This window comes from Ischnura elegans, chromosome 9 (assembly GCF_921293095.1).
Source record: "Ischnura elegans chromosome 9, ioIscEleg1.1, whole genome shotgun sequence".
Taxonomy (NCBI): domain Eukaryota; kingdom Metazoa; phylum Arthropoda; class Insecta; order Odonata; family Coenagrionidae; genus Ischnura; species Ischnura elegans.
This window is the reverse complement of record NC_060254.1, coordinates 102,489,473-102,505,319: the sequence shown is the minus strand read 5'-3', so window position 1 is coordinate 102,505,319 and position 15,847 is coordinate 102,489,473. Positions and strand designations below refer to the sequence as shown.

The window sequence follows — 15,847 nt, the reverse complement described above, 5'->3', positions numbered from 1 at the left end:
CAGCAAATCATGTGTGGGCGAAAGCAATTTGATGAAATCTTTCTTTTGTCGGCCAATGTTTTTTTTAATCCCTCTGGAGCCGTTATACGTCATGGAGTGGCGAAGTATGAGGAAGTTTATTCGAAGGGGACACATTTTATTTCTCTTTCAACCAGTTATTGCGCAATACGCACCACGTTGTTTTGGATTATCAAGTCATTATTGTGAAGAGCTAGTGTATGAGAAGAGCCAACTCAATCAAACTGCCCTTGTGACTAAATTTAGAGGGAAGACTGGTTGTTTTTGTAATGGTGTGGATTCCAAATATCTTTAGCGAGTGGTATTCAGTGCAGAGGTAAGCCTAATGATTCGTTTTTTTTCTGATATTGGTCGGTGTTTTGTTTTTACCTTGTATGGACCTCTTTGAACTTTGGCAGTGCCGATGAGGTTTTGGAGGAAAAAGGAAATACATCTTTCTATTTAAAACGTTTATTTCGAGCTTTGTACAACGTTGGTTCGAAGCAGCAACTATTACGTGGAGATGCTGCCGCAGGAGGAAACTCCCCCGGTGACTGATATGAAGAGAAAAAACTCATGGCTTTCGCAATGGAGTGGTGTGGATTGCAAGTATCGTTCAGATGAGACCGATTTGGATGGAATGAGATGGAGTTTTTTCTCTCAGTTCAGTCGAAGAATGTTTGTTTGCTTGAAGTCCTCTCAACCGTAGTAGGGCCTGGCGTGGCCGTAGGCCAAACCATGTCCGTAGGCGAGGGGTGCGGCAACCTTGGCGACGACGGGTGCGGCAACGGCGGCCTTGACGACGGCGGCTCCGCGGTGGACGACGGCGTTGAATCCGTTGACGGGGTCGGCGGTGTACTCGACGGTGCGGTGGGTGCCATCGGGCTCAACCAGGCTGTAGGATCCCTCGACCACGTCTCCGTGACGGCTCTCGTGTTGGGCCTTGTTGTCTCCGGTGACGGCGTCGGCCACGCTGTAGGCGAAGGAGTACTGTGGGTTGGGGTCGTAGTAGTCGGGAGCGGCGACGACGGCCTTGGCGACGGGTGCGGCGTAGGCCAGGGGACGGGCGTAAGCGGCGTGGCCGTAAGCGGCGTGGCCGTAAGCGGGTGCCACGACGGCGGGGGCGCCGAGGTATCCGGCGTTGGCGACGGCCACGAGGGCGGCGAGGACGACGAACTATGGGAGAAAATAAGAGAGATTAGAATTGCAACCGTTACAACACAACCATGCTGTTAGATTTGGTGGGTCATGTGGGCTCTGTGTGAGAAATAGAGTTCAATCACGAGTTAAAAATTTAGGTTTTCGCACATGTAGTTAGATTTTTGTTGGATTACACATGTAGTTAGAGTTTTGTTTTAGATGCAAGTTGGATTTGTGGGGTTTGTCGTGAAATGGAGGAAAAATACGAGTTAAAAATTTAGATTTGCAATTATTTAGTCAGATTTGGTGGGCTTTGTGAGAAAAAATGGCGAAAAACATGGATAGATTTATCCATTGACGAAGATACTTGATGGTATCAGTAGAAAGACTTGACAATATCAGTGGCAGTAAGGTATAAATTTTTTACGAATATCATGCAAAAATTCCACTCAGAAAAAACCATTCGCCTGGGCCAGGATTTGAACCTAGATACCCCGATTTCTGGTCGAGTGATTTACCCTTTTAAGCTACCGAGACGTCTTTCCCTGCTCTGGAAATTTGAGTAGTTTATAACTGTAATATCAGTGACGAATTTATGAGCAAAAAACACGGCTGAGGTTGAATTCATCAATCGTAAATCAAAAATTTTACCATACTTTTTAAACTCAACGATAGTTTTTGCTTCTGTTTCTCTATAAACTGGCGGAGAAGTCGTTAGAATTTTTAATGCCTACAATTCTCGCCGTGCAAAATATCCACCATTTGCCGTAGTGGAGTTTGCCCCGTCAAATGAATAAGACTTGCGCTTTTCCTTCGAGATGTCGAGGGTAAGAATGATTTAGAAGCGGGAATAGCAATTAATATCGGTTCCCTAGACGCTTATGCTTACGCTCATGCGATAGCCGTCCTGAATCCTTGGTGCAGGATTAATAGAACGGATCCCACGCCTTTTCAGCGCTCAGAACGGAGAGCGTAACAAAGCATTATTTAAAACCGAGCAAATCTATTAGTTTACTCCCGAATGCTTGCACTAAGAGCCCATACGATGTGGCGATCGTAGTCCTGAATATTTCACTTCGTAAACCGTGTAAGTCGTGAGAGTCCTTTGTGTTATAGTCACTGTAAAGTATCCATTTGTAGTATATGGCTCACTCAAATGCGTCGCTTAAGACCACACGGCAGAATCCATTTTGCAGCACTCAATCACGTCCCTAGCTGTTTAGTTGTCTTACCTTGAATGCCATTTCGATGTCTGTTGAGATTGCACTGGAGTGTGGACCTTATATACAGATCTTGGTCGCTATTAGAGGGGAATTTTTCGGCCCCTTCTCCCACCTTATGCAACGGACGGACCCCCTCTCTATTGCAGCCCCCTCGGGAACTCCACCCCAATTTCCCCTGATGTGTCTCCTACTCCCAGTCCTTTCCTATCCCATATCCCATTTTCCCGCCCAGCGTATTTTGTATCCCAGTTTCCCACCTTTCACTCCCGGGGCATTGCATTTTGTGTGGCTACCCCCGACCACCCTTGCATTCCGAGGCGGCTTGATGACCTTTTCTAACTCAGCAGCGTGTGTCGAAGCGTAAGGCTCCTCTGATCTATTTTAATTGGCACGCTTGGCTTAAAGGATCGTCACGCTTCAATGCCCGATTGTTTTCTCTCATATTTGAATGGTCGACGGCATGAAAGGATGTACTAATCTTTGAATATCATGGTGTGTAATTTTCTATTGTTTTCTTAAGCGATTTTTTTTCCTGCATGCTTTAACATCTGGTTCCAGTCATGCGTGTGCGATCATGCTAGGCCATATTCGCGTGTAAACGATGCTTTTTTTTATGGTAGTCGTTTATTCAAATTGTGGGTACTTGAAAAATATCTGAGGAATGTCTCACTTTTCTTGGCTGTCCCCCAAGTGTCGCCAGAGCTAGTCCGCCTACTCTTGGAACCAGTTCTCATAGATATATTTATTCCTTCGTGTAGGTGACTCATTAGAGGTCATTAAACACCGCGAACGTTGACTAGGGTATCGCAAATCAGGCCGCGGGTAATTTATCCCTCTCTGAGAGTAAAAATGAAGTTCAGACATGGATGCCGTGCATCGATTGCATGTCATTTGCCGGGACTAGGTATTCCTATTGCAGTTATTTCGATGTTTAATTTTTTTTTAAATGTATCTCTGATTTGACATATACACTATCCCACGGCATTGGAGATCTTCTTATCATCGCTGAGTATAATATCTGATGATAATAATTAATATTTATTTTCATGAAAAAATTGTTAAAATGTTTGTAATATTTCTTTCTTGCGGCCTCGGTCGTAAAACTCTTTCATACACTCAGTATTTCAACCCGCATATTGGCTGAAATAAGCTGGATATCACCCCAGACTAAGCCACAAGCTTAGGTATTTTATCCATTTAGGGTATTGGGATCAGTACCTCTCCTGGTACCGTCTGGTATATTTAGGGTATTTATTCAGAATTTGCATAAGTTTCTCCCTAGGTTTGAAACTATGACCATTTTCTGTGTCACGAAATGCTCTCCTCAATACCCACCTCTGACTAATGAAACAATTTTGTCATTATTGGTTTATGTCATAGGAATGTGGCGTTGATGTATTGGCTACCGGAAGGGCTTACTTCTTGAGACTTGAGGGTGGCACTTAAAGCATGTACCTACCTCACTATGTCCGTCGAATGGTAATCATCGGGTCTTAAGCAAATTGTTCATTAACAGGGCGTACACATCTCGCGTGATCGGTCTTTTTGGTGAATGATTACTAGCTTAAAAATTATTCAATTAACTAGAAAATTTCCTGAGAAATTGGAATATTTTAACATGTATCTCAAACTTGAATATTTTACCTCAGATTTGTTTCCTGTTTTCGTAGATGCAATTATGTTAAAGTCAATAAAGGGGCAATTGTTGAAAATATCTACTCCGCAATTTTGTCGACTCGACTTACTTGAAAATGAAATTTTCTTTAAATTAATTTAAAGCTAAGTAAAGAAAGTTAAGTAAAGTTAAGAAAAATTAGCTTTAAAAAATGAATGCTCCATTTAATAGCGAACTCATTCAATACTTGCTATTCGTATAGTTCATATTCCAGTACTTTCTCAGAAATGTGTTGTGTTTTTTTTAGTGTAGTATTTCAGTTTCGGGTTTTCTCTATAAAAATGACGCCGTAAGTCATGTGCATTGGACGAAAAGTGAAAATTAACATGCAAACAGTTCGACGGGGAATTCGTCCCACATGCGTAAGGTCGCTTAGGTTTTCTTTTTCGCTTCTTGAGTATGCGTTTCATTGTCTATGGTTGGTTTGAACACGTTAGACTGTTCGCTTTCCTTGATCCCGAGGAATATCCCAACAATTGATTACTAGGAAATCGGTTCACATAAATTGCAATGAGGAAAGGACAAACACCACTTCTTAACACATCACATACCACACCACAGCTGAATAGCTATATATTATGCTCTTCCTTCAAAAAACCTAGTGGTACCATTTACCATTGGACGAGGTAATCACTCACTCCACTCTGTATCTCCCTTGATGCATTTCTTTTGAGTGGTACATGCCCGTAATTATTCTTTGAGTTTTCTCCTGAGACGTTTCCACCTGCGAGCACCGTAATCACGAAAATACCAATTCTAAAACCGCATTACTTTATAGCTACTGTTAGGAAATTCTGATTACTCCACAGTTACTAATTCTTATGGCACCATATTTCAAAAGATGAATCAAGGATTATTATTGTTATATATATGAATTTCTTTGCTGAAACATTCCCCTTGATTTGTGAACGCTATGAGTTTGGATTGACATTGCGTTAGAGATAGTTTTTCTCAGCATTCGGGCTATCGGGGATAAATTTTTCCTCAGCGGAATTCCATTTCGTAAGCGTAGTCGGGACATATTTCCAGAGGAAAATGAGGTTTGTAGAAAGTCAATGCACCAATAAGTGTCGTGAATGATTTGGAGAACACGCCTTAAATAAATCGAAACTCGAAAAAATTCCTTAGAGGCAAGAAAAAAATTCCAAATGATGTAAATACATATCACCAGTTAGTGCTCATTTTCAAAATCATAAATTTCATCTAATGTCATGGTAAAAAAAACAGTAAAAATTTTTGGACCGAATTTTAAAATAAAAAAATGCCATATGCTTTAATTCTTGCTGGGGTCCTTCGAAATATTTTTTGTGGTTCAAAGTATCCTTCATGCACTAAAAGAGACACAAGACTTATCTCTATTGCATTGCATGGAGGGAGGACATTATGCATCTGTCAAATTTACTATAGGGATGAAATTAAATGAGCATTGTCTTGAAAACCGTAACTATATAAAAGCTTATCAGACTAACTTTCGCCTCTTGATGAAACTATTATAAAGTGAAGGGGTACATATAGAGTACCAACTGATGGATCAAACGTACACTGATTACTTAGGAAATACCCTATATCATTAATGAAATGAAGCTTTGGAAGCTTTATTGGAATTTATTTGCTTTAATTCTTGCTGGGGTCCTTCGAAATATTTTTAGTGGTTCAAAGTATCCTTTACGTACTAACCATTCCGGTCTTACGTGTAAAAAAAACTTCTTGAGAAATTTTCCGAAATCGATACGTACTGTGGCTTGGCACTGATAAATGTGAAGTACCAAGGTCATCTAGTATATTTTCAACGAACGATTTTAATTTAAATAATGTGGACCTTGGATAATTCGAACGTCAAGGGACCAGTGTAAAACTTCGAAGTATCCAGAAATTCGAATGAAAGAAATCCTTTATAAATGGTCCATAAAATTTAAATGATCCCTTTAAAAATAGGTCCAAAACAGTAAAATTCATATTTCCAATCGAAACCCTTTATTAAATTGACTTTCTTGAAGTATAAATACTTTGATTAACGCCTATTAACAAGATTAAAGTAACCTTAAAACAGGAATATTTATTTCAGCAAACTACGAAGTAGAGTATAGTGACATTTTTACTCTAACCTTAGAATGTCCTCAGCAACGTCTGAACTGCTTTGCAATACCAACTTAACTCGTAATCGTATGCGTTTAGACAAGATGTCATAGCATAATACACTGTTTCACAAATTTCTTAGATGCACTTCGGCAGAAGTGAATCGTAGTCCGACGTTTGCGAATAATCTGATAAATTCCCGGAATTGCGCTCCGGAGTATATTCCAAAAATTTTCACCCATGCCATCATGGCCTATTGAGGACTCAGCATTGAGTTAAAGATTAAAAGTTAATTGTATCTTAAGATTTTGTTTTCCGTAACAATTTGTGAATGAACTGTAATTCACCTTGAACCTACAGTATACTTCTGACGAATATTTCTCGGGTTCGCAACCAGGTTAATGCTTTTATTCAAGCCGACGTTTCGGGAGACGACTTGTCTCCCATCTTCAAGGCTGTGCTAATTTATGGAAGTCCAATTTCACGCATTAACAGCATTAAATTGGCTGAAAACCCGAGAAATACTTATCAGAAGTATTCACCAGGAAAAATTAAAATCGTATATAGAATACTTACTTATATTTTTTGATCTTGACCTCTTATTAATATTAAAATAAAGTTTTTTGAGGCTTGGGTTTTTTTATTAAAATGAAATAAATTTTATTATGTATCATAATGTTATTATAAATGCTATTAATATGCTATGCTATACTTCACTACTTTTGTATTTATTTTCATATAATAAGCATTGGAAATGGAAAGTAAATATCCGAAATGTCGGCAAATAATTTTTTTAAATAACCTTAACGTCAGCAATTCATATTTTAATGTTTCTTTACGTTTGCCTCGTAGGGATGGGGTTACGCATTATGTTTTCCCTCACACTTTATGAGAGATTGCTAGAGCTGTTCCCAAGGTCGGAGAAGCCATATACTTTTTACCCTTTGATTCGCCAATCTTCCAGCGAACCTCTCGAATAGAAATAAACCGTTATAATAATTTCGCTCACTAGGTGTTGGTTTCTAGAATCATGTTCAAATTCGTTTCTAGCCATGGTAATAGGGATATTTTTTTAATTTCAATCTTCGTGTATTTTCGCATTTACTTTCGATTATAACGTTGACGGAGAAAGGAAATTATACTAATCTAATGCAGGTAGTAAGTATTCCTAAACTTTTACCGTTTAGGTGTATTAATGGTGTCATAGTAAACCTTTTACTTGATGGAATCATTCTATTTGTAATGGCGTTTTATTCTTCAATTTTTCATGCTTCAGGAGTGCATTCAATAACATTGTTTCAAATAAAATTAACTGATTTGGGCGTTACTTGTTGGAACGATGAAAGGCTCCCAAGGATTATGAACCATGTGGAATTCATTATTGAACATACTCTAGTGCTGTTTGTCTTGATAATGATGGTCTGGACGTTGAAACTAGTTGACAGCAAATAAAAAAAGTTTGTGGAACATTACTTGGTTTTTCTTTCACCATGAGCATTGTTTCATATGACCATTCTAGCGTAATAGATTAGGGATTTAATGATGTTGTCATAATACTCTGTTTTCCTCTTATTTGAGGAAAGTTCGCGTCCATTGCAAATGATTTCTCAATTTAAGCCCGACCTGACTTGAAACCGGGCATTTTTTTTATTCCATTGTCGCGCAGGTCTCTAGTACGATGTCATATTGTACTTACTCTAGTGCATCTTGTGGCTAAGTAATTGTTTTAGTCGGCAGTTCTTAAATTGGTTAGTCGATCCGTGTAAATTCATCTGTATTTTCTAGTCCCTAAGCCTCATTCCTGGAGGCCACATTTGCCTCCCAAGTATTATGAACCATGTCGAATCCATTACCTGCGATGGATGAAGCAATCGAGATGGATCGATTTCGTCGTGCTTTCGTAGAAATCTCCATACCGGGTATGGAATTTTCTATAAAATGGATTTGAGAGGGGGACGGATAATGTGTTGGTGGAATATGCTTGGCCCACTTATTTCATATGTCCTTTTACCGAGGCAAGTTTGTGAACCGTCACCCAGCAACCATTTATCACAGCGGTATGTCTTCGCCCAAACGCTCGAACGGAATTGGCAAAAAAAGGCATTCAGTTGAGCCCAGCTCAGGCCACCGCGACAAGAGGGCACCGATCTCATTTTAGACAGCCGGCGTAGTGGGAAATATTTGTGCGGTGCCGAGAATGTGGGTAACGCATTAAGTAACTACACCTTCAATGGCTTGCGAGCTAACTTCGTAGGTCCTCGAATCCATGTCTAAAAAAGATATTGAAACTTTGTTAACCCCACACTTATTTGACAAACTCCAACCGGTTTCAAAACTCATATATCATTATCAAGAAAAAACTTTGGGAAAGGTAACTGTAGGTTATCTTCTATTTAGGGTATACCTTACCTTACCTTAGGGCTACAGTAGAGTATTTCCCTCAAGAATGACTCGCGAGTTTTCAAACCGGTCTGGTTTGCTAAATAAAAAGTTGTGTGGAATTTTAAAGTCCAATTGTGATCCTTTTTTTCATCCCTCATCCATCTTGCACCATCACTATCGTAATTTTTCCCCTATTCCTTGCACCACCCGATGAAATTTACTATTCTTTGTTATTTATTTGTAAATACTGTTGAATATTTTTTTTGTTAAATATGGGTTACTTTGCTTAATATTATTAAATTGTTTCTCCTGTTATTGTGAGTCCTGTGTAATTGGCCTCGTCCTGTTTTTGGAAGGATTAGATAAATACATAAATAGTTTATCAAGCAAAGCCTTTTATGTATCGGGTGACTTACAGACCGAAATATTCAGATTCGCTTGGATGGTAAACCTAGGATAATCATGTTATAAACCTAAAGGCTTTCTTTAGTCTTTTTTACTATGCACAGTTGTTATTGTGGCGATCTTTTCTGATACTTAGTACAAATTTCAAACGTTGTCTCAATTGCATGTGTTCATTTTGTACCCTATGAGTGATCCAGTTTGAATTTTTCTGTGTCTTTAAGTGTATAGGTATTTTGATTGCGTCTTTTGTTGGAAAAGTTTGTTTTCTGCAGATAAATTCTATTTTCTAGAAGATGTTTTTGCAAATAAGTTTTAATGAAGAGATTTACATTCCTCCAGGTAATGCTCTTCTTAAACTAGTGTGAAATTTTGCTCCCAGTAAATATTGGGTATTATTTCTATATTGTTTTAAAGTTTTCTTTGCCGTATTTAAATATAAGTGCATCTTAATTAGTTGCTCGCCGAAACCCTTTACGTGCATGCAGGGCCCACTCCTTACTTCTGATTGTTATTATTACTCGTTAATAAATGCTAATCCAAGCTCACCAACGTTTCTTTTTTTTAAAGTGAATTTGTGGCCGTGGAGTGGGGTTAGCCTATGGAAAATGTTCTAGTTATTTAAGTGAAATACAATCCAATACTCTTTCTTTCTTGTTTCAACGATTATCACTGTGTTTCATTTCATTTCACCTACTTCTTTTGTCTAAGCCAGTCGGAACGGTGAGCGGTCAGCTAACGATGGAATCTCTTTTGTAGTCCATATAATTTTCTGTATCACCTCGTACTTGAAGAACGTCAGTGTAACTGTTCCCCAATATGAAGCAAGATGTATTTTATTTGGCTAATCTTGAGTACACTTTATTCACGGTTCTGTTCATTTGTATGAATCCTCTCGGGAAAGGAGATTCGCCGTAGACGTAAAATTTGGTCATCATTAGAGATGCGTAAAAATCGCAAATGCGATATAGATGCGATGTGCACAAATAAATGCGACATAAATGCGATGACTGGACTTTTATGATATTTTTACGCAAATTTGACTTTCGACGGCAAAATTGGTACAATTTGTGCCGAGCGCAGTTTAATAGATCCGCCGACACTCACCGCTTAAAGCATGTGAGCGACTTGCCAGCTGCTTGTTGAATGGGACTCTACGTGGCCGCGAACTACAAGTGGTCGTGGGCAAGCTACACCTCCGCCACTATATGCCTTATTCCTTGATTCATTATTGTTCTACAACATAATTATTTAAAATATTCTGTACTTTGTCATACAACTGTGTTTCACTATATTTTATCGTCATCTACCTCATATTGAAAATAAAGAAATAGACGCTACAAAATGCGATAAACTGTTATTGAAAGTGCGATAAAATAAAAATGAAAGTGCGACTTTCACGTATCTCTAGTCATCATTCATCATATGCGGAAAATGTATTTATTGATAGAGGACTTATCTAAATATGAGAATACTCTCACTCATCTGTTGTAAGGAAGTGCCAACGGTCACACCACAGTGATGTGGTTCTTGCTTTTTTCAAGTCAGAGTATTGTTCCTAAATATTTTTATAATAATTTAATGCTCGAAATATTTTGAACTGTAATTATTCAATATCGAAGTTGAAAATATAAGACGCCATATTTAGAGGGGTTCCTTGGGTGGTATGTAGAAATATGTGTTTGAGTGAGGGGATTAGGTTGGTGTGGTGGCTAGAGTGTTGGCTTCCCATCCGGTGGGCCCGGGTTCGAATCCCGGCGGTGGTAGAGAATTTTCAGAGACTGCCCGATCCCTGCTTGAGTGTTGTGTGGAGGACATTTATAGCGCAGCACTCCGTCCGTCGGATGGGACGTTAAGCCGTGGTCCCCTTTGGCGCCTTTCGTTAAGATCAGGCTAATGCCGACGCCGGGTTTCTCTCCACCCTTCCTTCCACACCCTTCCCTCATGGCGTAAATTACCTCAGCTGTCGGTTGCCTCCTCCAAATACCACACCATACCATGTATGAGTGAGAAGTGAAAAAAATAACCGATGTGATAATCTCGTTTAAGAGATTTATTTTTCGCGCTGTTTCCAGACTTGCTCTCCCATACTCTTACGCCCGAGGCAGTGTTGTGAATTCACAGGACACATTTTTTATGGTTTTTATAAATGTTTGCGTTCTTCAATTGCGGTCTGTTCTTAAAACTCCCTGATTTGTAATTTTCACGGCGTAACCCCAATGGTATGTAAAGCTTTTACTTTTTCTCAATCATTTCTTCCCTCCCAATAAAATCAGGTCCTTATGATATTATTGTAATATTACGTGAAAGCATTGGAATGGATAGATAGCATTTACTCATGACGTATTTCACTGTTATCTCTTATTTCACTGGCGTAGAAATTTATCCAATTCTTGCTCTCTAATTTTCGCTGATATTTTTATTCTTATACATTCCATTGCCTCACGATAAATAAAATAAATAGGTATCCTTGAAATTTTTATGTAAATTATTTCAGTGTTCCTTTTGGCGTTGAAAATCCTTTTTTAATCAATCTGGAAAACTCCCGCTTGATTGTGAAATACGAAAGAAAAAATAACTTTTGATATTGAAGTAAATTTTGTATATTATGCCTCAGTGAAACGAACAAAATCTAAAAACATCATTTGTTATTGTTGAGTTTGAAACTAAGTTCGTGTATTAAATATTGGCCTACTTTGCTTAATATTAGTGGTCATGTGGAAATAGAAACATAAGCAGAACTGTATACTTAAGTGGGCATTGTAATCAAGTTGAACTTATGGTGAAAATTTGGCTGCATGTGTTAATTGACAGTTAAAATGTTTCGTATTCGTCGTATACAGCAACAAGTAAAAAAATCAAAATTATACTGCCGTTATATGACTGGGTATAGAACTTCGTTATTGGCCAAAATCAGGGTTCATAAATATTATCCAATTTTGAAGTTACAAAGCTACTAGCCTGTAATTATTTTCGATGCGCGAATTATATTTTGTTGTCGCCTTTGGGAGACGCTGTGCTTGGAGCTCTATCTTCCTAGCTTTCTTGTTTGTTGCGGGTCGAATCATCGGGGATGATGGCGTCTATGCAGGATGCGAAACTCAGTAAAATTATAGGTATTAACCTGGGTTCTCAATAGTGAAAAATAAAAATTATCAAGGCACTTTCCAATGATGATTTCCTATATGCGGCGTAGAAATAGGACTAAACGGTGAAAAAGAGACTTAAGTTAGGAAAAATGACAACTTTGCGTTCTACAACTTAACCTCTAATCGTCGACTAGTATAAGTCTTGAAAATTGAAACTCGCATCGAAAAGTTTTAGAAAGAAAAGTTGTTATTTTTCCTAGCTTAAAATGGAATTCTAATAGGTTAAGGCCTCTAAAATTCAATGCATTAAAAAAAGACTTGATATGAGGTAATAGAAATGTTTATTGTGGACTATGTTACAAAAGTTTGGGGAAGAATGAAGGATGAAGCGCTAAGGGCCTCAGCCGTGGTAGTATCCTCCGTGTCCGAAGGCGAGACCGTGTCCGTATGCAAGGGGAGCGGCCACCTTAGCGACGACGGGTGCGGCGACTGCGGCCTTGACGACGGCGGGTCCGCGGTGCACGACGGCGTTGAATCCGTTGACGGGGTCGGCGGTGTAGTCGACCTGGCGGTGGCTGCCGTCGGGCTCCACTAGGCTGTAGCTCCCGTGGACAACGTCTCCGTCCCTCGTCTCCTGCTGCGCCTTGTTGTCTCCGGTGTGCGCGTCGGCCACGCTGTAGGCGAACGAGTACTGGGGGTGCGGGTCGTAGTAGTCGGGAGCGGCGACAACGGCCTTGGCGACGGGTGCGGCGTAGGCGAGGGGCCGGGCGTAGGCGGGTGCGGCATATGCGAGGGGGCGGGCGTAGCCGTGAGCGTAGGGGGCAGCATAGCGGGCGACGGTCGGGGCCACGACAGCGGGGGCGCCGAGGTATCCGGCGTTGGCGACGGCCACGAGGGCGGCGAGGATCACGAACTGTAAAAGAAGGAAAAAAAAACAAAGGAAGGGGATGAATGCGTGGAATCCGGGGCCTTAAGAATTTTCTAATGCGTTCGATTATTGAAAATTACTGACTCGTGTCACAGTCCGCTCTTGATGCCTACTTAAGCGTTTACGCGTGCACCTGGTTGAGAGAAAGTCGAGGGATTACGAAACTATTGGTTATTCTTATTTACCAAACACTCATCGTGGAGGATAATTCCTTCTCGTGGAGCTTGTAAACTAAACTATTAAATCTCTTTTTTCCACCACGTATACCGCGCTGAAAACTCGGGGACTTTGATCAAAAAGTGAAAACTTATCCCGAGGAATTAAAAATAATTATAACAAATAATTTATTATAATATGATTTTATAGCTTCCAAAATAACAATATTTTAAAATAACTCTTACTTTTGCAAACTTAATTTTTTCCTGTAATCTTTCGTGAAGTTCTATCTAGTAGTAATCCTGTACCCTAAATTACTCCCTACCCTTTCAAACTGAAGTGGAATCAAAATATATGTAATGTAAATTTTAATGCAGTCATTGCGTGGAGATGTGTGAAATCCGTGAGCAAGTGGAAAATATATTGATACTACCTACTTTTTATGCACACTGATTCTGCATTGAAATCACTTGCTATATTATTATAAACAAAATTTTCTAAAAAATAAAAAACGCTACGTTACTCTATCATCCTCAAATCATTCTACGTTTTTTACGCTGATGAAAATCACCTTTTCTCCTAACCTTAACTTCACCTCATTAGTTACCCATTGTCTATCCCTTGATTTATAGGCCTTTTTATTCCCAATTTTTCGTTTTCCATACATTCTTGTTGATTCCTAAAGTTTAAACTTGAGTACCTGGTGATATCAAGGTAATATTTCTTCGTATTTTGATAGCTAAATCGAGGAATCCACGCTCAAGCAGTTGAGCATGAGAATAGCTGTTGTGCTGCGAATTTCTCGAGTTCATGTTCGTATAATTAAACCAGTTTTCTTTTAATTATTTTGAAATGTTCAAGCTTTTGCGCTACTAATTTTTCGAGTCAGAATTCTTAATAGGAAGCTGGTGTTCACTGAAACATCTTTCAATAGCAGCACAAAATATTTTTCAATAGCGGTTATAGGAGCGCACCGGCTGGAGAATTGCTTGTACTACATTATTTACCTACGATCCTATTCCTAGAAAAAGAGCAGTATTAAAGTTTAAGAGTTTTCCAAGAACCCTGCCCTTTCAAATGGCACCCCGATCGCACTGCACGTCAACTATCTGAGACTGCAACAGCTCCATGGGTGATACTCCAAAATCGCCCTTTGAGTCTGCCCCCTAGATTTCAGTAACGAAGTGACCACTTCGTCGGGTAAATCGTCATTCCCCGGAGTCCTTAGGCGCCCCTAATCGTCACCCTAATTACACAGCACGCCCGAACACTTTGGCACACGGAGTCTTGCAGTCCAATAGTCTCCAGGTATCCTCAACTTACCTTGCAAGCCATTTTGAGTTCTGCTACGACTCGCTACGACTGTGATAGCTTATATACCGTGTCCGCTGGATTGGTGTGACCATTTTTTATCATTTTCGCGAATTCTCTCCCCCGCCCGTTAGTTGTGTGCAAAAATGTCGCAACAGGAGCGTTGGCTAGCGTGAAGAAAAGAAGGACCCCTTCCCTATCCCCCCCCCCTTTTCTCCTATCGGGCGTGCATTTTGCATCGATCGCCTTTCCTTTCACTCCGGAGTTATTTTCTGGTCCCGCATCCAGAGGAACGCCTTCCGCGCCTGCTGCCCACTCCCTCGGCCCGGCCGTCAACCCCCGCACCTCGCGACGGACCCCCCCATCCCCCAGTAGTCACCTTTCTCTTTGGTACACACATGTCGAGCACCCCGTACTCTCTATTGTGATTTTGCTATGAATTTATTCGCTTTGTCCTGTGAATTTATAGGGCGATCTCCTTGGAAAATCCAATATTTGGAATTTATAAAACTTTTAAAGATTCGATCATTGTAATAGCAGTACCTACTTATGTCATTGCTAGAATTTCCTGTATAGTATTAAAATACTTTACACTATACTATATGGTATTAATATAGTAATGTCATTGTATATTAATACTATATAGTATACTGTATTATTTATTATAGTACTATTTATACTACTATAGTATTATTTATTATAGTACTAGACATTAGTATATCAATACTGTGTAGTATTAATATACTAATGTCATTGTTAGAATTTCCTGCATAGTATTAAAGAAAATAATTAATCATTCAAAAAAATAAAGAAATTCTTACAATATTTATAAAAAATATTTGGAAGTTAGGTTCCCTGATTGGCAAAATACTAGTTTATAGTGTACCAATAGAATTTTTTTACATGCATTGCTCAAATGATGTATAAGAATATTTTAACAAACAATTTTTCTTTAACATACAATTTGACTCTAGCAAAAGAAGAAAAAAGATTTATCCATAAGTATTTATGTTATAATTGACTAATATACAGATTCATTCTTAAATAAGCCAATAACCTGCTAAGACTTTATTAACAGAAGAACCATAGCATAAAGTGGATAATCGTTGTCCATTAGTATTTCGGTTGTGTCAGTTAAAATTCCTTCCATTGCATATAATGGGTAACTAATAATAATTAATTTTATCAATAATATGGGTTTAAAAATGCATTGGATGATTCTCATTTTGTTTGGAATCATGCGCTTCTGACCTATAACATTTAAATTAAATTTTTTCTCCTTCCTAGTTCTCGGATTTAAACGATTTAAATGTATGTTGGGTAATGAGTGATTTTAATTTTCCTACGATTATAAAATTAGAATTCCTCATGATTTTCTTCATCGTGTATATCTTGCAGTTATGTGATGTTTTTTTCCCTATTAGTTCATTACTTTTAACACCCATAGCTTCCGTACTTCCGAATTTAC

General features: G+C 39.0%; 2 protein-coding genes across 2 annotated transcripts; both read right to left on the bottom strand.

The window, feature by feature from the left end:
• Nucleotides 1–452: 452 nt before the first annotated feature.
• On the bottom strand, nt 453–2,408 carry LOC124165510 (larval cuticle protein A3A-like). Its single transcript, XM_046542952.1, has 2 exons — nt 2,370–2,408; nt 453–1,173 (listed from the first exon to the last, which is right to left on the bottom strand). The coding sequence occupies exons 1-2, from the start codon at nt 2,379–2,381 to the stop codon at nt 697–699; spliced, it is 489 nt and encodes a 162-aa protein (XP_046398908.1). The 5' UTR covers nt 2,382–2,408; the 3' UTR covers nt 453–696.
• Nucleotides 2,409–12,308: 9,900 nt separating this feature from the next.
• LOC124165509 (larval cuticle protein A3A-like) lies at nt 12,309–14,437 on the bottom strand. Its single transcript, XM_046542951.1, has 2 exons — nt 14,392–14,437; nt 12,309–12,897 (listed from the first exon to the last, which is right to left on the bottom strand). Exons 1-2 carry the CDS (start codon nt 14,401–14,403, stop codon nt 12,385–12,387), a joined length of 525 nt encoding a protein of 174 aa, XP_046398907.1. The 5' UTR covers nt 14,404–14,437; the 3' UTR covers nt 12,309–12,384.
• Between the last annotated feature and the right edge of the window lie 1,410 nt (nt 14,438–15,847).